General features: G+C 37.5%; 1 protein-coding gene across 6 annotated transcripts in view; it reads right to left on the bottom strand.

Moving 5' to 3' along the window:
- MYO9A (myosin IXA) overlaps positions 1 to 25,308 on the bottom strand; it is a 321,905-nt gene that overhangs the window by 62,623 nt on the left and 233,974 nt on the right. For 4 of the 6 annotated variants that reach the window (XM_027859077.1, XM_027859107.1, XM_027859092.1 and 1 more), the window contains 8 exons: positions 23,466 to 23,546; positions 21,795 to 21,905; positions 20,053 to 20,175; positions 17,231 to 17,380; positions 12,128 to 12,447; positions 8,512 to 10,050; positions 4,776 to 4,875; positions 4,010 to 4,225 (listed from right to left, as the gene is read on the bottom strand). In XM_027859077.1, the coding sequence (XP_027714878.1) occupies positions 4,010 to 4,225; positions 4,776 to 4,875; positions 8,512 to 10,050; positions 12,128 to 12,447; positions 17,231 to 17,380; positions 20,053 to 20,175; positions 21,795 to 21,905; positions 23,466 to 23,546 (2,640 nt within the window). The remainder of the gene's footprint in view (positions 1 to 4,009; positions 4,226 to 4,775; positions 4,876 to 8,511; positions 10,051 to 12,127; positions 12,448 to 17,230; positions 17,381 to 20,052; positions 20,176 to 21,794; positions 21,906 to 23,465; positions 23,547 to 25,308) is intronic. The other 2 variants (XM_027859085.1, XM_027859114.1) reach the window with 2 other exon arrangements.

Below are 25,308 nucleotides of genomic sequence, written 5' to 3'. Positions count from 1 at the left end.
GCTGTCAAATATTTCGGGGTAGGGAACAGTATTTGTTTATGGACTCCTGTAAGTGCTCATCTTGGCAGGAATTAAGACTCTAGACAATGGCTTATCATCCCCCAAAAGATTCTCTGCCTAAATTATTTAACCATATATTTCATATATACAAGAGGACACAATTATAGCCAGGTAGCAATTTAATGGAAAAAAGATCAGGGGGCTTTATTGTATTGCAAACTCGATCATGTGATTGATGTGAGAGAGCTTACAAAATGCAATTTTCTGGTTTAGAATGTTAACTGTAAGGTTGTTGAAATGAACAAGTATCTCTGACATCGAGAACTCCCTAAGTGAGATGGTATTCTGTCAGACAATGCTGGTGTTGCTAGGAACTGCAAGATAGCTAAAACACCGAAGCTTCTTTTTCAATTTTCAATTCTCCTCAACTAACCTAACAATTTAGAAAAACTCTGGCATATCAAATTGATCTGGAAGGTGCCCTTGGTTCTACTAAGACCACATTCCACAGGCTACCTGGGTACTTCTTATAAATAACTGACAGTTACCTAGAGTGCTCTCAAGTTTGCAAAGTCCTTTACATGTATTTCATTTTATTTTTTTCTTTACACATATTTCATTAAGAAGCAGCCTGGCACACTGCAAGGAGCACTGGCTCTGGAGTCAGACACTTACACCCTGCGTGACCTTCGTGAAATCCTGCAAGTGCCCTGGGCTTCAGTTTCAACAGTGAAATGAAGGGGGCTGGACTTGACGGTCGATGAGGCCCCTTTGAGCTCTAGATCCGAATCTTATAAATCTAGAAGTCTCATCGAGGGAGACTCTGAAACTCGGCCGAGTTTAAACCTGCATCTTAAATCACAAACCCGTCACCTAAACAAATACCTAGTAAAGGTCACGGTGAGCTATAATTTGGTGTTCATGAAGCTTATCTTGCATACGGAAGAATAAATATCACTTGGCATTAGCCTTCTTGGATACAAATTAAAAATCAATCTTAGAAACAAATACTCAGAATACGTGACTCGTGAGGAAACAACAGTGAGGTGTGGAATGTATGTGTTAAATCCAAACCCTATATCGAGATGGAAATATAAAGAAGGAAGTTGGAGATTCAGATCTCAATCTTCTAAAAGACTTTTGGATTGGAGCTATTAGATGTGAAAGTCGTAAGAGTAAAGGTGATCACTGAAATCTCGGAGTGGAGGGAGATAGTACAAAGACAGAAAAACAAAAGACCAGACAAGAAGGAGAAAGAAGTGTTTTTAATACTACAAGAAAGAGGAACAGAAGTGATTTTTAACCAGCTCATTCACTGCCCAGAAAGCAAAAGGCAATAAACCAAGTAAAATCTGTTTTCACAAAATACTGTTTGGTAGCCTCGGTGAGCCGTTTTCTTCCCATGAAAAATGAAGGAAGAGGACTTTCAGGTCCCTTACAGCAATAAATCTATGATTCTATGAAGGTGTCAATCTTCCGGAGTTAGGTGAGGACTGGCTTAGTGTCATATAAAAATTGGGTGACAGCGGCATTTATATACATATAGTGAGGAGGTCCTTAAAAGATAAAAATTTTTAAAAAGGTCAGCAAGATCACAGCTAGTACTGCAAAGATTGCTTTCATTGGGAAGCAACTGACAAATGATTAACCAATACTTGATATTTATTAGTGACACTTTAAGGTTATTAACAATTGATATACGTGATAAACTGCTTTATTCTTCCTATTAAGACAACCACTACAAAGAAAGGTTTGCTTTATATTCAGTATCTCTATCAACTAGTTTCACTAAAACCTAAGGGAAAAAACAAATTCTAAGTTTCCCAATGGCTAAGCACTTCCTGTTATAGGTTGTTTTGTCACAAAGTCAGACAGGTCATTAAAATGGAAATACTCTTAATAAAATTGATCCCTGTAAACCTGACTTTTTTAAATAACAGAAGGGTTTTACATTTAGTAAACTCAACAGACATTTAGAAAGGACTAGTCTTCAATCTTGCACCTATAAATCAAGACACAAATGGAATATAGGACATTTCCACATTACATTAAAAAGTCCCACCCCTTCATATTGCCTATCCCTCCCACCACAAGATTCATTGTCACTAGCATTTGCAAAATAAGTTTTTTTCACCAACATGGCCACCCTGCCACCTGTATCCAACAGTAAAAAAAAGAGCTAGTAAGAGAGTGCAAAGAAATGAATGTGCACTGATGAGTTCTAGATCTACATGCATGCAGGGATGGTCAAACTAGGTGGAGAGAAGAATCAAAAGAGCTCCCAAGTGATAAGGAAGAATTTTTTAAGGACAGAATCCTCTAAGCTGTGAACCCCATTTCCTTTCAGTTTTTCAGCAAGGGTTTCTAGTAGATAAAATTTGGAGTGCTAAGAGAATTAATGCTTTGTAAAAGGGTAAACACTCAGGAATGCAACAGCAGTAACATATGTTGATTTCATGTTCTTTAAGGAACAAATCTACTTTTTCAATATGACCAAATCTTACCTATCTTATTAGATAGATCAATTTGAATTTTTTTGCATGATCTAAATATTAGAGAATCAAAACAATTAAGTTAATTTATATTTAAGTTTTGAAAATGATAGCAAAGGCTCTTTCACAATAATTAGTCTTTCCTTTGTCCATTCTCAACTTCAATTATAGGCTGTATGATTAGATCGGTTATTTACTTGGATATGGGTTACTTCTAATAAGGCTTCACCTCTCATTATTGAAAAGAAGTTGGCTCTAATGATAAGAGTGACTAGCTGAAGGTCATAAGACGTAGTAAGTGTCAGAGACAGGGATTGAACCCAGGTCCTTTTAATCTAGAACCAATGCTCCTTTGACAATCCTAGACTACCTGATCTTTATTCTTAGACCCTCAGTTTCCTCATATGTAAAATGGGGAGATTGTAGTAGATAGCTGAAATCTCTTCCAGCTCTACATATTTGCCTTCTCAGTAAAAGATTATACCAGAATTTCCTCTTTTCATCCTTTTTTTGTTTCTAAAATCTTCAGTTCAAGATAGCTGACTTAAATGGTTCCTGTCTTTTTCCATTTGTTTCTTGGACCATCAGTTTGGACAGTTTAAAAACTGAATGTACTGCCAATTACATGACAAAGTTAAAGTTGCTATTCCAGATAAAAGAAGAAATTCAAAACCTTATCTTTGGCTAAGAAGGCATACAAATTTCTAGAGCTACATAGATAGAAACTGTAGCATCAGCTAAAAAATTTTAGAAGTGAAATTATTCATTGAGTAAATGACAAATGTTCTAAAATTTTCCCCCTACAGTAAGTACTGAAGGTGGGATATATGCGACCAGTTGCTAAAAAGGAAATTACCTGAAATTTAAGTGTTCCATTCTCTTATTAATATATATGTGATATACATATTTATATGTGAGTGATACTTCACAGAGTAATAAAAACTTATTAAAATACTATTTGAATGCCATACTCATGACTATATCCATGATATTGGGGGGGGAGGTGTAAGGAGCATAATTTTTTGTCTTTCTTGTTAGTTAAAAATATTGATACGGGTTCTTTTACTGAGAAACGACATAAAAAAATGAAGTGTTATGTTTAAAGCACACTGGATTGGACACAATAGCGTGATTAATGTTATAAAGGGGATTAAATGAGTAGAACATACATTTCAGCTATAGGTTGGGCCATAGTTCTTTACATATCCCACTCTTTCCCCTCTTTTTAAACTGCTAACAGAAAACTTCAGTATGTTAAAGTTGTGTGGTTTCAAGCAACAGTACCAATAATCTTAACATTTTCCATGAGTTAATACCCATTGTGAAAGTGCTTCTGTATCACTGAAAACATATAATACTGCTTTATTTGCTATTATCACTGAGGTTTTCCATTTACAAAATCATTAAAGAGAGGGAAAAAAAGCAGTGTAGGGTGTCAGTACAGCTAAAGGTTAGCAATGAACATTCCCATCACAACTGATTACTCCTTGTTTCCCTTATATTTGTTGTAAAATTACCATTTCCGAGTCACTGTGATAGGCCTGCCCCAGGCTTGCTGAAGGCCCTGGCTCAGAGTGAGAAGCTTGGTGAGGGGGTAGAAGGGGCTCAATAATGTCATCGTAATCATCTTCCTCTGTATCCCCCTCCCCATCAGCAAAAGTACCTCTAGTCAAGAAATCGGAGCGCGTCCGCGCCATGCGAGCTTTCTTTTTATGGGCCGGTCTGGCAACCTGCTTGACCAAATGATAAAACAGATAACACAACAATGTTTTGTTTTGTTTTGTTTTTTTAAAAGGAGATTCTGCTGATGTAAGGCATCAAAGTGTAGGTCTCACATGGGCTAATGTATTCCTTACAACATCCCTCCATCCCACCATATCCATTAGGAGGAGTAAAGGGTTTGGGATAAACAAAAAGGAATACACGCATTGCTTAAGAAAAAAGACAGAAACAGATGTTAGGAAATCTATGCTGCTAGATTTCACAATGGAGCAATCAAGTCTTCCTTTCACAGGGTTAAGCGTCAATGCTTCACCACAGTCTTATTTATAAACTGTCTAGTTTTCCCCTCCTGACATTGTTGGATGTGAGCCCAACTTTCATGGAGAACCCTGCCTTCCCTACCAGTAGTATGCCTTTACTCACTAGTACATCAGTTCTTTTATCATAAATGTTTGTAACCAAGATGGATAGAATAAGAGGCAGTCAGGAAGTGGAATAATTCCTAAATCAACACAAATTTGTTTCAGTTAAAAGAAGAAATAAGCAAAACCTTTTGCTTACCTCTCCTCTGCCTGGCCCAGTCAATTTCACAGGCTTCCTTGATGGTTCACCTCTTGTGTGGAGTTGATTATTTCCATGGCTTGAATATTCCTTACTGAAACTTAAGACAACATAATTACACAAATTATGAGAAGATTCTTTCCTATAAAGACTAAGATATTGCAAAACTACTTAGACAAGTACTAGAATTTTATTAATTTCACCCATTAATACTTGAGTTTCCATAGTTACCAAAGTATTTTTTTACTTGACTTCTATTGCTATCAACAATTATCTTGAAAATACTGAGCTACGAGAGCTTCAGAAAGTAATCATCATATACTTTATCATGAACCAAATATAGTCAGGTCTCTAAGCCCATGGCACGAGGGAGGTTTTATGGTGAATGAAAAAGGAGAATACAGACATTGCACAGAAAAATTAATAAAGTATTATCTAGGTAAAGAAAATTAGCTAGCACAAAGTGATTTAGTGTTAATACAGGGTGGTTTTAGAAGGCTACTGAATAGAAAAAATTCTTAAATTTTCTTTGAATGGCTACACAATTTCCCATTCCTATTTATTTTATGTATAACTCTTCAAGATTATTTGATTAAAATTTGAGTCATTCTTATTTACACGTCATTCTTATTTATAAAGTACCACTTGTTTTCTAATACACCACACCAGACCTTTCCTTAAAACCCTACTGCTTTTATATCTATTGCTACATAATTTAAGTCTTAATCATATACTGTTATTTTAATAGTATTCTCTAACCATTACATATACGTTTTCTTTAACAACTCTTTGGGCTCTTTGAGGTCAACAATCATGTTTTAACCGTGTTTTTAATTCCCTTCCTCCCCGGTGCCACCCCCTCCTGGAAAGTGTTAGGCACATAGGTAGCTGCCTCAAACACATTTTGAATGACTGTCTACTTAAAATTGTCATGTTTATTCCTTAGACCACAAGAACCACAGAGTCCAAGTAGGAAACCTTTGGACAATCTAGATGGATAACTGTGCTAAAGATCTCTTCCCTGTCCTTAAAGATTTGATTCTTCCTCCAAATATGACTATTCTAAGTCTCTCCCTTGTGTCTAATAATTTAGCCAATTTCACCTTGCTTGCTCTCTAAGGCGATGAAAAGCAGTTTGCATCTTTAAAAAATACTCTATGCCTGTTTACCAACTTAGAGTGAGTCAACTAACCATATGGTGTCTGAAGCACTTGAAGAGACCTAGGTTCTAATGGTAGGGAAGGCTGTCCACATAGTTGGTATTTGGTCTGCTTGGAAGGTCTTGTCAGACAAGCCAGTTGCTTCTTAAGTATACATCATGTAATGGTAGGGTTTTTTAAAAATTTAAAGTTTTGACTCTGATAACTCTAAACATAGCTCCGTCACTAAATAGCTATGTGGCAACTCACTTAATGACTCTGGGATTCAGTTTCCTCATCTGTAAAACGACTGCTAAAGTTTCTGTTGGCTCTAACATTTTTATGATTCCATGAAATACCAAAATCTCTTATGCTATTCTTTCAGGAACTAGAGATTTGTAGTATAAATTATTATTATTATTTTGGCGAGGCAATTGGGGTTAAGTGATTTGCCTAGGGTCATACAGCTAATGAGTATCATGTGTCTGAAACTGAATTTGAACTCAGGTCCTCCTGACTCCACAGCTGGTGCTCTATCCACTGTGCCACCTACCTGCCCCTATAAATTATTTTCAAAATACTTTCATACATCATATTCTTACTAAGTTAAGCAAGTCTATGAGGAGATAAAATAGACTTAGTGGATTTATATGATTTTAGCTTGGAAAAGTGATGAAAAGACAACTTAAGAATCGACAAAGGTGCTTTTGAAATTTTCCATCCTCAAGCCTATTCCATCCCAAATTAACAGAATACATGGTACTGAACCCAAGAAGTTGTGGTATGGTCAAACAGGAGTATTTCTGTTAATAATCAGCTGATCAGTGAATATGCAATGACACGAAATAGCATGCTCAGGTACTTTCCAAAAATCTGTTTCTTTGGACTATCAGCATCTTTATGAAGGAAACTATAAACATGATGACTATGGATAATCCCTGAATCAAAGGGCTGCAAAACAAAAACAAAAACAAAAACCAAACCTCAAGTGGTCATTAAGATCTCCTGTGTTTCAGTTTCAAACATCAGATCCTCACCTGTCAATTCAATTCATAACAGTGCTGTCTGCTTTAAGCAAAAAACCTGGGGAGAGTTTTGAGGGTGGGGAGAGGCTAGAAAAAAAGTACTGAGAATCAGCCTGTGAGAAATAATTTCGTGTCATCTTAGTGGTCCATAGTAGGCCCACAATAGGATCACAGATTTTGGAGGAGAAAGGACCAAAGAAATTAACTAGTCCAACCCCACTCATTTTGTAGATGAAGAATTGCGTCCCAGAGACTAAAGTAACTTACTTACTAATAAGAGAAAGCAGAATAGGGATGTGAACCCACATTCTCTGACTCCAGATCTGGTGATCTTTCCACCGTACTACAATGAAGTTTTTTTGAATGGTCTAGCTGTTTCCTAATAGATTGTAATTTAGTTTCTGCAAGTATGGCTGAACTATGCCTGGGCTGCATAAGAAATACCATCATGACTTTTTGGCATTTCACAGAAAAGGTGAGAGACACAAAAACATTCTACTGATATATAGCCTCCTTACAAGAAGCCTCGTGCAGATTTAACAATTATAATTTCTAAAATTTTAATAAGTCTAGTTGTACCTGCAACCATTAATGATATTTAAAGGCAAGTTCACTATTCTTTTTGTAGATGATATAGACTATTTCAATACTATTATCCACAGGGTATGACTTACCTTCTCATCTACTATACCCTTTTTTCATTTTAATACAACTTGAGTGAGTCTACTGCTGATAATGTAATTGTTCAAAATTTGAATACCGATTTTAAATACCACTTGCAGATTTTAAAATTCATACTTAAAACCTAAGTTATTAAAACTGCAGAAAGCTTAAGGAATTTATAAAGACTACATATATGCCACAAGCCAAACCCTATTGCCTTTTTCAAATTCCAGGATGATGGAGGTCTATGTGTTGTTAGTGTTAAAATACATGAACAACATTTATGATATCCCTGGGCTGGCCTTGGCCTAAAGTTTCTCACCAGGTAGTGATGGACAGCTACCTTCAGGTGACCTGTTCATTTTTAAACAGAATTTGCTCTACTAGGCAAACTGCCCAATTTATGTATGAGGCACCGAGCTAGGTACTGGGAACACAAAAACAAAAATGAAACAGTCTGTAGACTCAAGGAGTTTATATTTTACTAGAGGAGATACAACATACATATAAATGTACATACAAAATAAATTTTGTGATGCAAGGAAGGCGTTAGCTTCTGGGAAGGAAAGTTGATCACAAAAGGCTTCCTGTAGAAAGCTAAAGATTCTAAAAAGCACGAGTCAGGAAGAAGGGCATTCTAGACCTAGAGATGGAGAAGGGAAGGTCATGTGGCTAGTGAGAAGGGTTCCTAGGGAACATGAAAAGAAGAAATGTAAAGGAAAGCTAGGAAGGTAGGCTGAAGACAGGTGGTGAGGGGCCTTAAATGGCAGAGAAGCTGGCATTTGATCCTAAAGGAACCAGAAGACTTCACTGAGCAGGGGAGTGATACCATCAGATCTGTGTTTGAATACTGGGCAATCAACATGCAAGGAAGAATCTGGTATAAAATCAAATAAATACTTCACTTACTGCGAAGGACCCAAATGGTCTTTTGGTGTGAAGAAAATAGCTTTGGTCCTTCCCTCCTGGGAATGTAGCCCCTTGGAAGCTACGTTCAGTTTAGTGTTCCACCCATCAGTCCTGACCTGTGAAATACCAGGCTGGCTTTGGCTTTCTTTACCTTCAAAGAACAAAGTGATAGGTCGGTCCTTTTGAACTGGTTGATCAGGGGTACTTCCTTTTGGGGTAACAGTGAGGCCTTTAATAGTTACTGATAAAGGTCCTGGCACATTCTGCTCTTCCTTGTTTGTAGGGTTTATGAGGAGGGACTGTGGCCTTTCAACTGTTTGCTTTGATGGTCGGACAGGCTTTGTTAGCAAAGATTCTCCTGTTTTCCATGGTGTCTCAAAATTTTTGAAGGCTTTTCGCTCCCTTTCCAGAATGTCTTTCTGCTGACGAATCTGTTCCATCATTTCTTTTTCATTTTGCTGCTGCAACTGCTTTTGTCTTTCTTCCTTTTCCATGTTTAGCCTTTCTAACTTCTTAAGCACAGTACTAGAAAAGTCAGTATTTTTCATGGAAGCAGTAGCCACTGGTCTGTCCTCCTCAACAAAGTGGTATTTTCTGCTTTCTTTGTTTGCATCCAAAGTAAAAGCTGTTCCTGGCTTTTCTTCACTTCCCAAAGCTATGTTTTTCAAAGTACTTGCCCCAACTTCAGAACTTACTTTCGTAGGATCATGTGGTGGTATATAGAAAGTTGGAAGACTATTTGGGATGAAGGGTTCTCTGAATTGTGGCTTATAGGTAATGGTCTGGGAATTACAGCCTGTCTTGTCTTTCATGGCAACACTCTCTGAGAACTCTGAATTGGATGGTGTCCTCTTTCTAATGAATATATTACTATTCTCATCTGATATGATGGGGGCATTTTCTTGTAAGTCAAAATTTGAATCATGGGGTAAAGCTTTCTGTGCCTTAGGTGAGGGAATCTGTAAGTCTCCTTCATTTGAAAATACTGACTCTAGTTTGCTTTTTGGATTCTCCTCAAAATTCAAGAGTTCTAAGCTTTCCTGAGAACTTTCACTCTCAGGGGTTCCTTGCGATGATTGCAGGCCCTCAGAAATCAGTTCTGTGGACCATCTACGCTCTTCTGAAGGAGAAATCCCACCACGGACCTTCAGCAATTCTAAACTAAATATTGCTTGCTCCAACTCACGCATCCTCCGGCTCTCTCTTTTTGCTCGCCCTACTTTTTTTTGACTGAGATCCTCTAATGACTTGCGTCTCTGTCTTACAATTACATCTTGCTCCATGTCTATGCTACTTTGGCTAATAGTTCTCTCTTGTCGTTTGCATGGTAAGTCCTCAGAGATGTCCAATGAACTGGCATGGCTCCGATTATTTTCTACTACAGATTTATGTTCTTCTACAGCTTTCATTCTTTCTTCAAATGATCTATCCTCCCATTTGGAAGGGTCTGAACCCCAAATCTCTAGAGTATTCTCTTTAATTGCTAATCCATTTTTCAATTTAGTTTCTTTTAATCGCTGTTCTTTCAAAGCTCTAAATCTATATAAAAACAGAAATATAACATGAATTTTCAGGTTTATATTTGGCTACAACTGGATACAGGATAAATAGTATTGGTTAAAATAGAGGCTGTATCTTTAAAATTTGATCCCAGACTGATAAAATGTTAGTGATTATTTGGTCCAACAATCTTATAAAAAAAAAACCCAAACCAAACTTTTTTAGTACTGAATTTGACAAATATTAATATGACCATCTTCATATAAAATAAAGAATACCAAAAGATTGTATACAAAACTCTGAATGTATTACTCATGGTTTTTAACAAAAAGTGTATGATAGATTTAACATGGTTTCAAAACTTTATTACTTGTCTGTATCTCTTCTAAACTTCTTTATGTTCTCTTCTGTGTATTTAAAAAAAATTCAATGACACTCTTTTTGGGGGCATCATTATCCCAAAGACTTCATTTTACAAAGAAAGTAAACTGGGGCTGAGGGAGTGGAAATAACTAGCTCAAGGTAACACAATTAAGTAAGAGAAGCTGGACTAAAAACCAAGTCTTCTGACAGTTGGTGTACCACTTTTTCAATTAAATCATAATTTAAATGGGAATACACACACATGTATATACTCATATACGTAAATACTTAAAATATGCAAAATCACTATGTTAAAAAACAAAATAGACATATTTGAAAAAAATCTCTAATATTTAATAAAAGTAAATAAACACACTTCTTTCACACACACACACAAATAAAGATCATATTATGTTAAAGGGACCTCAAGAAAGCTAAGAAATTTAGAATGGAAAATAGCATAGGAATTTGGTCCCTTCCTCTATTACTTCAGACCAGCTCTTTCCTCAGTAGGAAAGCCTAATACCTCTCCCCCCTCGCCCCAGTTCCATGGACTTCCTCACCAATTCCTTCCTTCCTTGTTTTGATAACGAACTTCCTGGAGCCACCTATGCAGCAGTAAGGCTCATCCACCTTCACAAGTGGGAAGTAGAACCTGAGCCACAAAGTAAAGTACAAACTTTACCAGAAAGAGAAAAAACCCTCTATTGCTCATTCCTAGAAACCTCTTCCATACTTGGGGAGGCAGAGGAGAGGAGACTTTGGGAGGGGGAGCGGCAGATAATTAATTTATTTCTTTTTAGTCTTCAACATTCACTTTCATAAGATTTTGAGTTTTAAATTTTCTCCCCCCACTCTGAGTTCACAGACTTTTCAGTAATGTATTCCTTTCCTGAAAAGAACCCAGGACAGTGATGTAGGCAGTTGCAGAAAGCATGGCCCCAGAAGCCATGGGTCTCCCTCAGTTTACTTCATAAGTAGCAGGGGTTGTCTGGTATCGTTTCCTTCAGTTTTTGTGTCATCTAGTGGGGAAAGGGTTGTGTCTGGGGACACCAATGAAATTTAAACTGTCTCTGTGGTAGGAAGAGAGCAATTAAGAGATGTCATGAGGTTTTATACAAGCCAGATTTTGGGAAAAAGTACAGGTTATATTAAGACCTGCAAAGCACAGTGGACAGATGGCTAGCCTTTAAGTCAGAAGATCCGAATTCAAGCACTGCCTCTGAAACATACTAGCTTTTTGACTGTGGGAAAGTTACCTAACTTTACAGTGGTCCAAGAAATTAAGACTTTTAAGTTGTAGACAAATGACTGACCCAAATCAGTGGAGTGTATCTCCACACCAGGACCTCTCTATATGGATTAAATCATGGGTCCAGATCAAAATTATCTAAACCAATATGGTACCCCCTCAGAATTTAAAGTAAAACCCAAGTACTCAGTTGCAATTTAGAAAAATAAATAGCTTATAGTGTATGTAAAGGTATTAAAACACACACACACACATACACACACAAAACATCTTTCTTAGTGGTACTACCATAACCAGGAAGGTACTAAAGCCATTTTCTGAGGTTGAGATATTCTACTGTGACTATCTAGATAAGTAGCCTAATTCAACCCTGGGCTTGGGAAACACAGATATCATCTGAATGGTGCTCTGAACATCAGCACGTGTGCCCAGGCTTCTAGAACCAACATGTCACCCACCTTTTTTCTTTACTAGTTTACCTTAACTAGCTGCAAATATTACCTTTGCCTGGCTCTGAATCCTCGGCATGCTGCCTGTAACAGGATAATTTTGTTTCTCTGTTCCTTGTACAGTTTGCTTTTCCAGTAGCCTCTCCATCCTGCCTGTATGCAAGTGGCAGCAGCATGCCTTCGTCTGCAGTACTCCCGCCAAGTTTCTTGAATGATGGAGGCTGCAGCTCGCATCTGCAGGTACTGCCGCCTCCCCCAGTAAGCCCTCCAAGCAGCCTGGAGAACAGTTGCCGCATTATTCACAACCAGACCATCAGCTTGGACATCTCTGCCTTCATCATGCTTCCTACTCAAGTAATTTCGCCAGGATCGCTACAAAAGACCAAACAGTATATGCTGTAGGATTATCTCACACCATTCTTTTTTTAAAACAAAGAAATGAAAATGAAGTCCTGTGTCATCATGAAATAACAAAGCACTGAGTTCTTTTAGCAAAAGCAGATAAAGTAATTTTGTTTTTCAGATATGCTATATTTTACCCCCTTGTTTTACCTCAGAGCTTTTTAATTCTTGACCAAGAAAATTGAAAAGACTAAAAGCTTTGAAAATCAACATTACTAAAACTGGCTTTGGATGAGCTACCTAATTCATTCCTTTTACTTTGTGGAGATACTCAGAAATATAACGTTAAGAGGTAAAAATAACATAGCTTATCACATTATGTGAGGTGTCACACATGTTTTAATACAGGCATATACCAAAGTTTATTTTCTCTTTACAAAAATGTGACCCTCTTTTCACATTTTGCTATGGTATGTCAATCAGACCTCACCAGAGCACTGATATTCTATGCCACATAGTCTTTTGATTGACATTACTCACCTAGTCCACGTCATTTCTTCACATTTTATTTATTACTATGGAAAAGACTGTTGCTGCCTTCCGTTTGCTTCAGATTGGGAGTTGACCCCTTCATCCAAGAAACTGCTGGCTAGTTCAGACTCATGTCATACTAAATGATGAAATGCCTGTAATATAGTTCTTTGAAACATAGCTGCATTTCCTTTTCTTTCTACCCAGTTTGGGGTCTCTCTCTTGCATTTTCTTATCTGTGGACATGTGGTATCACCCGAAAGAATGTGAACTCCTTGAGAATTAAGTTTCAGTTTTTTGCCTTTGCATTTCCAGCTCCTGACACAGTGCTTTAAACAGGAATTCAATGAATTTTCATGGAGAAGAAATTAATATATTTTAAAGTAAGTACTACAAGAGTTAAAATATATCCTTTATTCCATTTACCTCCTGGGAAAGGAATTGAAAGATGTTGGGAACATCAGTTTGTAGCTCTGTCAGGTAGAGAAAGGGGGTATCCAGGTTAAGGGGACATATTCAAAGGAAATTAAGTGGTGTGGTGGATGAAGCCCTGGCCTTAGAGTCAAGAAGATCTGAGTTCAAATCTTGCCAATGACACTTATTAGATGTGTAACTCTGGGTTAAGTCATTTACCCTCTAATCAGTCTCAGTTTTCCATTTGTAAAATGGGGATAATAATAGCACCTACTTCATAGGGTTGTCATGAGAATCAAATGAGAAGACTATAAAAAATACTTTGCAAACCTTAAAAGGCTCTATAAATGCCATTTATTATTATTATTGTTATTATTATTCAAAGGATCTTTGATTTAAACTTGGAACGAACCCTAGGGGTCATCTAGCCCATCTACTTTGTTTTACAGATGAGGAAATAAGCCTAGAGAGGTAACCTGCCAAGATAACACAGGTACTGAGCAGCTGAGTGAGGGTTAGAACCCAGGACTGATTCTACATTCAGAGTGTTGTCCATTGTATGGCAGAATAAATTATGTCCTTAATAGGAAATCCTATAGGATTAAAAATAATTCAGTTCTTTGAAGACCTATAATTTCATTTTGGGGGGGGAGGGGGAAGAAACCTTTTACTGACACATATTGCAATACCTCTACAACTTAAAGGATGGTCTTTAAGAGAGGCCGTACAAATGGGAAAAGGACCCACATGTACAAAAATATTTATAGCAGCTCTTTTTGTGGTGGCAAAGAATTGGAAATTGAGGGAATGCCCATCAACTGGGGAATGGCTCAACAAGTTGTGGTATATGATTATAATGGAACACTATTTTGCTGTAAGAAATGATGAACAGGCAGACTTCAGAAAAACCTGGAAAGACTTGTACAGACTGATGCTGAGTGAGGTGAGCAGAACCAGGAAAACGTTGTACATAGTAACAGTCATGCTGTGAGATGACTAATGTCGATAGATTAGCCCTTCTCAGCACTGCAAGGATCTAAGATATCTCCAAAGGTCTCATGATGGAAAATGCTATCCACATCCAAAGAAAGAACTATGGAGTTTGAATGCAGATCGAAGCACACTATTTGCTATTTTTTTCTTCTGTTTTGTTTTGTTTCCTCTTTCTGATGGTTCCTCCTATTGGTTCTAATTCTTCCTTACAACATCACTAATGTGTAAATATGTTAATAGAAATATATATGTATAGCCTGTATCAGATTGTGTGCCGTCTTGGGGAGGGAGAGAAAAATTTAAAACTCAAAAGCTTATGGAAGTGATAGTTTATAAATCAAAATAAATTAATAAAAAATAAAAAAAGAAATTGAAAAGTAAAAGAATGAATAAATGCAAAGCATTTATTTAAAAAAAAAAAAAGAGAGGCCAAAAATTTGTCACTTTGAAATCTACCTAATGATGAGAGTCTCTGAGTTTTGCTAGGCTGGTCCTCAGACAAAAGACATATAATTAATCACTAGGCCCATAAAATAGAATCTAAAATAATTTTTCAAAAATCTCTACATTACCATACCCATGAATGATGATAAGATTTCCAATAATGATGCTTCAGTACCACCCATTTAGCTGAAAAGAATACCTGGCACTAGTACTAGATCGGTACTAAAGTATTAATCCATGACTGACTGACATTTCTGTGAGTTTTCCAGAATAATAATCCCAGGATGTAACAGGCAAGAAATGGTGCATTTTTTAGGAATAAGTAAGCTGATGATGCTCTAACATAAAGAGAAAAGAAGACCCTGTGAAGAATGGCCCAGGATAACGAATAGGGGAACCTGCAGACTGCACTCCAACAATATCACTAACATCTAAAACAGCATAGAACAAGAATTCTATGCTTTCTAATTCTAAAATATCATTTAGAAAAATTTAATATAAAAATACATAAGTGACCAAATACTAATGTCTCATGTGCCTTTGTTGCTAATGATAATTCTGGAAGGCACTTTGCTAGTAAACTCAGTGTCAAGGCTTTCTGTTCTTAGAAGCAAAGATTAAAAGTGGGGGCAAAGCCAAGATAAAGAAGTAAAGGGCAGGGACTCCCCCTGAGCTCTCCCCCAAACCCCTCCAAATATCTTTTAAAAATGACTCTAAACAAATTCTAGAGCAGCAGAACCCACAAAAAGATGGAATGAAACAAGTTTTCAACCCAAGACAACTTGGAAGGTCGGGAGGAAAGGTCTATTGCACCAGGATGAGAGAGGAGCATAGTCCAGCACAGGCCGAGCCAGTGAAACCTGGGCCCCAACAAACCTGGAGCAGGCCTTGGGAGTGATTGAATCAGCAGCAGTAGCGGCTGTTTCTGGAGCTCTCAGCCCACAGACGGTAAGGGGGTCAAACAACTGGTCAGAAGGAGATTATAGAAGTCTCTTCGCTAGCACTGAGGCAGGAAAAGGCAGGAAAATCCACTCAAAGAGGGATTAACATACACACTCAATTGGATATACAAGTCTGTCTTACCCTACAGGAAAGTAGGAGGGGAAGGGGATAAAAGAAGGGGGGGTGTGATAGAAGGGAAGGCACATTGGGGGAGGGGGTAGTCAGAAGCAAAACACTTTTGAGAAGGGACAAGGTGAAAGGAGCGAGAGAACAGAATAAATGGGGGTGGGGGGAAATAGGACGGAAGGAAATACAGTAAGCAATAGTAACTGTGAAAAAAATTTTGAAGCAAATTTCTCTGATAAAGGCTTCATTTCTCAAACATATAGAGAACTGAGTCGAATTTATAAAAAATAAAGTCATTCCCCAACTGATAAACGATCAAAAGATATGATCAGTTTTCAGGTGAAGTAATCAAAGCTATCTATGGCTATATGAAAAAATAATCTAACTCACTATTGAGTGGAAAAATGAAAATTAAAACAATTCTGAGGTACCTCATACCTATTAGATTGTCTAACAGGACAGAAAAGGTAAATGACAAATGCTGGAGGGAATGTGGGAAAAATGAGACTTCAATGTACTGTTGGTGGAGTTGTGAACCAGTTTAACCATTATGCAGAGCAATTTGGAACTATGCCCAAAGGGCTATAAAACCATGCATACCCTTTGACCTACCAATACCACTACTAGGTCTGTATACCAAAAGAGATAAAAAACAAAAAGGAAAAGGACCTATATGTACAAAAATATTTATAGCAGTTCTTTTCGGGGGGTAAGGAATTAGAAGTTGAGGGGATGCCCATCAACTGGGGAATAGCTGAACATGTTGTGGTATGTGATTATGATGGAATATTATTGTAGTATAAAAATGATGAAAAAAAAAAAGAAACGACGAGCAAGATGCTCTCAGAAAAATGTGGAAAGATTTGTATGGGCTGAAGCAAAATGAAATGTACTACTGTACAGCAATATTGTAAGATGATCAGCTGTGAATGACTTAGCTATTCTCAGTAACACCAAATCCAAGACAACTCTAAAGGATAAAAAATGCTATCCTTCCCCAGAGAAAGAACTGATGGTGTCTGAATACAGACTGAAGCATACTTTTTTAAACTTCATTTTTCTTGAGTTTTTTTCTTGTCTATGCTTTCTTTAGCAACATGATTATTATGGATATGTTTTGCATGACTACACATATATACTATATTACTATATACTACTACTATGTAGAATTGCTTACCTTCTCAATGGAGGGGGTGGGGGTGAAGAGGGAGGGAGGGAGGGAGAGAATGTGGAACTCAAAAGTTTTAAAAATGAATTTTAAAAATTGTTTTTACATGGAACTAGGGAAAAATAAAATACTAAATAAAAGCTTAAAAAAATATGAAACTAGCCAAATGCCCTGGGAAGATGCTGTCTTTCTCACCTGGAGGATGATGACTGCCTGCCTCAGATGGAGGAAATGCTGTCTAGAAAGCATGGCCCGGAACCATCGCTGCAACAGTACAATCCGCTGGAGCACTTCTTGATGCAGCAAATCCTGTAAGTGCTGGCGCTCTTGTTCTTTAAGGAACACCTAACAGGAGGAAGAAAAGGATTTAGGAAAGTAACTTTGTAAAACTCATCTAGAGAGAGATGTAATCAGGAAGTTGGTATGAGTCAGGCTGATGGGTATAGTAAGGAATCAACTGTTTGCAGTCATTTATCTATACTTATCAATGCATCTGCATCAACACAGTAAGTTAGTGATAATGCCATGTCCTTCAGGGCTTGGCTGTGTTCATGGCCTAATGCAACGGAAAGAACGTTATTTCTGGAATTATTTCTGAGAATATGGATTCAAATTCTGCCTCTGCTGTTTACTACCTGCATGACCTTGGGCAAATCCCTTAACCTTCCTGGGCCTCAGTTTCTTTATCTGTAAAATTAAGAGGTTGCAGCAGACAGCTTCTGAAACCCCTTCTAACTCTAGACCTACGATCCTAAGAACCCCAAATTACTGTTCATGGCTCTTACCACTTTACAGCCATATATAACACAGGGACTATGTCTTAGTCATCATTCATTGCTTATTAGTGCCTTGTTGTGTCTTGTGTGCATGGAACTGCAGAACCTAAACATTCAAATATATCTCAGAGGACATTGATTCCAATCTGCACATAAAGCATAAATTCTTTCTATAATATCTCTAGTAAGTCTACTCCATCACTAGCATCTTAAACCCATCCTCGTGCATCACATAGTATCCACACTGCCTTCCCCGGATCTACTTCAGCCTGTCAAAATTCTTCCTGAAATTTCTCACTCTGAACTAGACACAACACTCTTCAATCCTCATCCTGCAACATTTGACACTGTTTACCACTTTATTCTCTCTAGGTTTTCATGGCATTGCTTTGTCTTGGTTCTCCTACTTGTCTAACTGGGCTTCAGTGTCATCCTTGACTCCTTAAGGAGATTCTACATATGCAATCTGTTGCCAAATCCTATCATTTCTAACTTTAAAATATTTCTTGGACACACTTTTCTCTTTCTACTCACACAGACATCACCTTAGTTCAGGCTCTTAAAAACTCTCACCGGGGTTATTGTAATAGCCTCCTGATTCATCTCCTTGCCTCAAGTCATTCCCCTAACCAAACAATCCTCTACACAGCCACTAAAAAGTGATTTTCCTAAAGCACATGTCTATGTAACCCTCCATTTCAATAAATTTTAGTGGCTTTCTCGTGTCTCTAGGAGAAAATGGAAACTCTTCTGTCTGGCAATCAAAGCTCTTTATAACCTCAACCCTTCCTGCTTCCCCAGTTTTCTTACACTTTACTGCCCTCTGTGGGCCTGCCATGCTACACTGCATGCTGCTACATGCACATGATGGTCCATTTCTTGTGCCTGTGTCAGCACTGACTGTCTCCTATACCTGGCAAGCTCTCCCTCCTCAATCCCTACTTGACAGAGGAGGCCTTTCCCAGGACTCTCAGGAAAAAGTGCGTTTTCCTCTTAAGTTACCTACTTTACTCTGTATGTACCTCTTTATGGACAAAGTGACATATTTAAGACTAAGCTCCTGGAGGGCAGGGGTTGGGACTTCATTACAGCAAGGAAATCATTCAATACTCCTCCCTAATCAATTTAGTATCCCACTTTCTGGTGGCTATTCCTAAAATTCCTTTCTCCCCTCAGGCCTCCCAGAGCACCCTTCCTTTCCAAAGCCAACCCCTCAACACGCACTCTTGAGCCTACTTAGACATCTAGGTAGAGCACATAGAAACACCTGGACTCAGACTCGGGAAGATCTCAATTCAAATCTGACCTCAGGCATTTATTAACTGTATGATCCTGGGAAAATCACTTACCTCTGTCTGCCTCAGTTTCCTCATCTGTAAAATGGGAATGATAACAACACCAACACTCTAAAGGTTGTTGTGAGAATGCAATGAGATAATATTTGTAAAGCATTTAGTGAAGTGCCTGGCCCAGAGCAGACATTTAATAAATACTTGTTTCCTTCCTTTTTTCCATCTTCTCTTTTTCAGCAAGTGCTTCAACTATCACCCCCACTCTCTCTTATCTTTAATCTCTCATCTATTAGATCCTTCTTGCTGCCTCCTATACATGACTATGTCTCCCCTATCCTTAAAAAACAATAAACAAACCCTTCAGTTTATCTATCATCCCCGCCTGACTGAATTAAATACTACCTCTTGACAAGCAGTGGAGAATTAGGCTGGACGAAAAGGATTATACCAGACTGTGAAAGCTTTTGAAAACTAGGCCAAGGAATTTACTTGTAATGGAGTGTACATACAAGAGGGAGCCACTGTGGGTTCTTGAGTAGGGGAGTTCTAAGAACATGGTTTAAGAATATTATCCTAGTAGTATGAACTACAGACTGTTGGAAATAAAGACTTGGAACTAAGGGCTTTTTATTGTTACAATTACCAACTAATGGCATTTGCCCTACCAATTTTCTTATGGTATATTGCATTTGATCACAGATCAAGAGCTGTAAGGTACCTCAGAGAACATGTAGTCCAACCACCTCATTTTATAAATGAGGAAACCGGTCCAGGGAGATTAGGTCACTTGCCTAAAGTCAAACAGGTACTAGGCATGAGAAGTAGAATTTGAACATAGCTCCTTTGACTTTTAGAACTCATTATGCCACATAACTTAGGTAAACTTTCTCAGACATGTAAATAAACTCAATTTTTATGTAGACATCAACTATAAACACACTGCATTTACCATGGTTTTTCCGACTTGGTAATTATCAGGATTAAGCTTTATTTTCCTGAAGAAATCTTGGATGTTATATTTTGAAGGAATAGTGTCACGCTGGAGAAGAACATGGAAATGGTCCACAAAATCCTTTAAAAATGAAAAAGAAACAATGGTAAAACTATAACAATAGTAATAATAAAAACACAACAACTAACATTTCTGGAGTGCTTACTAGGTGCCAGTCACTATGCTCAGCACTCTACAATGATTATCACAAAAAATACCTTACGTGAACGATTTCAGCGGCAAATTTCTGAGGGTTGTAGTGGGGAGGGAAAGAAAATTGTTCACAGAAAGTTTGGTGGAATCAATAAAGTTCTTTATAATTACAATTTATCCTTTAAATTTAAACAGTATAAAAAGCCAGTATAGAGGCATGTGCCTGGGGATAAAATAACTTAAGGGTTAGGAAGATGATGGAGGTAGTAACTATAGTATTTTATAATTACAGAATCATATAAAAAACTTAGAGCAAGAAGAGACCTTGGAAATCATCTAGCACATTCTTTCCTTTTAGAGATAAGGAAAGCAAGGCAGAGAGGTTAAGTAAATATCTATCTATCTATCTATCTATCTATATCTTGGCTAGGCAATGGGGTTAAGTGACTTTCCCAGGGTCACACAGCTAGTAAGTGTCAAGTGTCCGAGGCCGGATTTGAACTCATGTCCTCCTGACTTTAGGGCTGGTGCTCTATCCACATAGCCGCCCTCAAAGTTTCCTTTCCTTTTTTTTTTTTTGCGAGGCAATGGGGTGAAGTGACTTGCCCAGTACCACACAGCTAATAAGTGTCAAGTGTTTGAGGCCAGATTAGAACTCAGGTCTTCCTGAATCCAGGACCAGTGCTCTACCCAGGTTAAGTGAAACTTAAAGGTTGCAAAGAACTGAGATTAGACCATAGGTCTTTCAAATCTTAGTCTATTCTATCATGCTGCTTTCCTAAAAATTATTTTAAAGAATCTGTTATAACACAATGAAAAAGTAATTTTACCATAACCAATTTTCACAGAAAAATAAGTCAACGTGGCAGGTGTTAGTGTGTGACCAAGAATGAGGCTTGGAAACCTAGAATGATTAAGAGAGGCCCAGTTACACTGAAGCTGCTTAGAGAAAGCTATATGATCCCGCTCAGTAATGGCACCAGCAGAGGCCAGCTGTACTAAGAGAAGCTTTGGATTTCAGTTGTGTGGGAGTTAGTTAAGGAAAAATCATATGCATAAAACTCAGAAGAATACAAAAAAAGAAATACTTTACATTTAAGTGGGCAAATCTGAGTTCTATTAACGCTCAGAGTACCAAGAATATAGAAGATCAGAGTTTTCTGACTAAGGAGATGTAGTATAAAATTTTAGGAGCAATTTATAACAACTGGGAATTGGAAGGCATTACTGATAAGGTAAATATAGTAAAGATACTTAGATGAGCATAGAGTGTTCCTACCATGTAGAAGTTAACATTTTCTATCCTTTTCCATTTTCAAATAACAGGGAGTTAAAGAAAGAAAAGGGAGAAGGGAGGAGTAAGTACGCACAAAGCCCAAGTAGGTGATAATCAATGAGATACACCAGAAATATGGGGGTGTATGAATAACCAATATACACAAACATGTGAAGGAAAAAGGGTATACAGGCATGTGTATGAGCATGTTTGTGTATATGCAAACACAGCATACTTTTTAAACTCATAAGGAGCCTCTGACTGGACTAACCTGGAAAGAATATTTGCAGCTGTATCCTGATTGCCGAATTCGGACTGTTTCCAACATCCCTGTATAACGCAGCTGTCTAAGTACCAATGGATCACTGAATCTTAAAGGAAGCTAAAAACACAAAGTGGAAAAAAAAGCAAAGGCTTATACGAAATGCAAACTCTTTAACCCAGACTTTTTAAATGTACTTAAAAAGGTAATTTAAAAAAATCTGGCATAGTGGCTAGTACAGATCCAAGTTCAAACAGCTGTTTAATAATAAATATATTTTGCCTATGATATTGTTACAAAATTAGTAAGAATTGTATCTATGATTTCATAGGATCTATGATTTCATTGTTATTAGGAACTAGCAGATGAGGAAATTCCCTCAACCAGTACAGGCTGGAATTTTCTCTGCAATTTATAATTTTAGAGAGTTCCCTGAAGCAGGGAGAATTTAAGTGACTGGCCCAGAATCCGAACTTGAACCCAGCTCTTCCCAATTTGGAGATCAGGTCACTAGTCACTATGCCACACTGTCTCTATGGAATGAATGACTATAAAAACTCTTATATTCTAAGAAAATACATAAATTACACAATAGTGGCACACACTGCATTTCACTGAGGAAGATGTCTATCACCCACACTAGGCAAGTTCAAAGATAACAACTACCCACAATTCTTCAACATGGAGATTTTGTTGCTCCTTTATTGTCTTAGCAACTATGTTGTTTGACATGACGAAGAAAGACTTGTGAGATTATGACCCCCTCACTGTTCTTTATTACTATTTTTAATAATGATAGGATAATTCCAGAGATACCATGTAAGCTACTGGCAACCGTAAGGCAATAAGAAAAAAATGGCTGGACCACTATTACTTGAAGGAGTTAAACATGTATATAGCTATAAGACTGTAGGCAAGCCACTTCCAGTTTCTTCATCTATAAAATGTCACCAGGATATCTGTATTATCTACTTCGCTGGGCTGTTTGAGGATCATATAAAGCGTGTAAAACACTGTGTCCATTTAAAACGTAAGAAAAGTTAACTACAACTATTACAAGATCCTGCAGGCTTTACATGTATGTAGATATACATGTGCATGTAGGCACACACATGAAAGAAGAAATAGAGCTCCGAGAAAACAAGTGACTTGACCACAGTTACATAACTAATAAATAAAAGACTTGAACCCAGATCTTACCTCCCTCCAAGTAGGGCACTCCTTCTACTACACCAGGGCTTTTGAACCTTTTTTGTGCCTTGGGCCTCTTGGGCAGTCTGGTGAGGCCTATAAGCACCTTTTCAAAATGTCTTTAAATGCATAAAATGAATACAAAGAACTACAAAGGAAACCAATTATACTGAAATACAGTTATCAAAATATTTTTAAAAAGAGGTTCACAACCCCTAGGGTGAAGATTTTCTTTACTACAGCATCTAACATTATCCTAGTGGAAGAAATAATTTTTTTGGTTAAAATTTTAACCAGTGAAGTGTGTCAAATTTTATATAAGCTAAAAGAATTGCATGTTGGCCAGGTATATTGTTCATTAAGATCATTTACTGCCTACAGAAATGGATGCTTTTTTTCTTCTCAGACCCTTTTCATAATGGCATTAAGTCTTGGAATTTGGTATGTACTGTGCTGACATGTGTGGCAGTACTTGCAAGATATTTTTACCTTTTCAGCATTAGACCGAATGCACTTGACAAAATATGGTTCTGCATGACCAAGTGTCTCCATCAATTTGTTTAGAGATACCTGCAGAGCAAAAAAAGATTTTTAGTATGTTCTGGTCCAGATTAGCAAATGGCATATGATACATACAAAAGAACATATTAAAATGATAATACCGAGCAAACAACTAAAACTAGGGAACAACACAGAAACAGGTTTGCTTCCTCAAAAGTATTTAGAAAGGATACTAGTCATTATCCATCTTAGGATTTCAAAAAATTATCAATGTTAAATAGATATCTTTTCCATACTAGTACAATTCAGGAATAATTGAATCTAATCATTTTAGCCAACTTATAGCAGTTAGTTTCATGGCTTACTTGACTATGATGCATAATTTGGCAATAATGACAGTTTGTTACGGTCATATTCAAATACTGAATGTTTTCATAATAATCTAGGTCTAGGATAACCTTTATTTTCTATGTATTCATATGCTGGGAAAAGTAATAAATTAGCTTTGAAATATGGCTTTTTTCAGGAAAGGAGATTTTGTTGACTAACCTTGGGGAAAAAAGACAATGGGAGTTTTGTGAAACTTTGAGCACTTTGGGCCTGCCCCTCTTGCCTGAAATGGCTTCCTTTTGCACACCTCTGGCCTTAGTGTCCTTGAACGCTGGCTCCACTTAAGGCTGGGCTCACCCATCTCCTGATACTTTCCCTTCAGCTGCTCCTGCTCTTAGACTTCAATTCATTTCAACAAGTATTCATCAAGGGCCAACTACACCAGGCATTACAAGAGTGGCCAGGGAATACAAAGCAAAAGGTAACACAATTCTTGCCCTCAAGAAACTTACACTGTATTATACACATGTACAGAATTAGCTTGTATTAACAAAGCCAATGCAACTAAGATTAGAAGGAAGGTAGAAAATTGGGAATTTTTACAACCAGTCTCCCTGATAAGGGCCTCATTTCTAAGAGAATTAAGTCAAATTTATAGGAATACAAGCCATTCCCCAACTGATAAATGGTCAAAGGATATGAACAGACAGTTCTCAGATGAAGAAATTAAAGCCATCTACAGTCATATGAAAAAATGCTCTAAATCACTATTGATTAGAGAAATACAAATCAAAACAACTCTGAGGTACCACATCACACCTATCAGAATGCCCAACATGACAAAACAGGAAAATGATAAATGTTGTAGAAGATGTGGGATAACTGGAACACTAATGCATTGCTGGTGGAGTTGTGAAATGATCCACCCATTTTGGAGAGCAATTTGGAACTATGCCCAAAGGGCTGTAAAACTGTGCATACCCTTTGACCCAGCAATAGCACTTCTAGGGCTATATCGTAAAGAGATCACACAAATGGGAAAAGGACCTACATGTACAAAAATATTCATAGCAGTTCTTTTTGTGGTGGCAAAAAACTGGAAATTGAAAGGATGCCCATCAATTGGGGAATGGCTGAGCAAGCTGTGATATATGAATGTGATGGAATACTATTCTCCTATAAGAAATGATGAACAGGCTGACTTCAGAAAAACCTGGAAAAACTTGTATGGTCTGATGCTGAGTGACGTGAGCAGAACCAAGAGAATGTTGTACACAATAACAGCCACATTGTGTGATGACTAATATTGATAAACTTAACCCTTTCTGGCAATACAAGGATCTAAGACATCTCCAGAGTCTTGTGATGGAAAATGCTATCCACATCCAAAGAAAGAACCATGGAAGTCGAATTGCTATTTTTTTCCTCTTCTGTTGAGTTTTGTTTCCTCTTTCTGATGGTTCCTCCTATTGGTTTCAATTTTTACTTACAACATCACAAT

The sequence above is a fragment of the Vombatus ursinus genome, unplaced genomic scaffold, assembly GCF_900497805.2.
Source record: "Vombatus ursinus unplaced genomic scaffold, bare-nosed wombat genome assembly UNPS02000749.1, whole genome shotgun sequence".
In the NCBI taxonomy this organism is placed as follows: Eukaryota; Metazoa; Chordata; class Mammalia; order Diprotodontia; family Vombatidae; genus Vombatus; species Vombatus ursinus.
The sequence above is the reverse complement of the archived record's forward strand: the minus strand, read 5'-3'. Positions and strand labels throughout refer to the sequence as shown.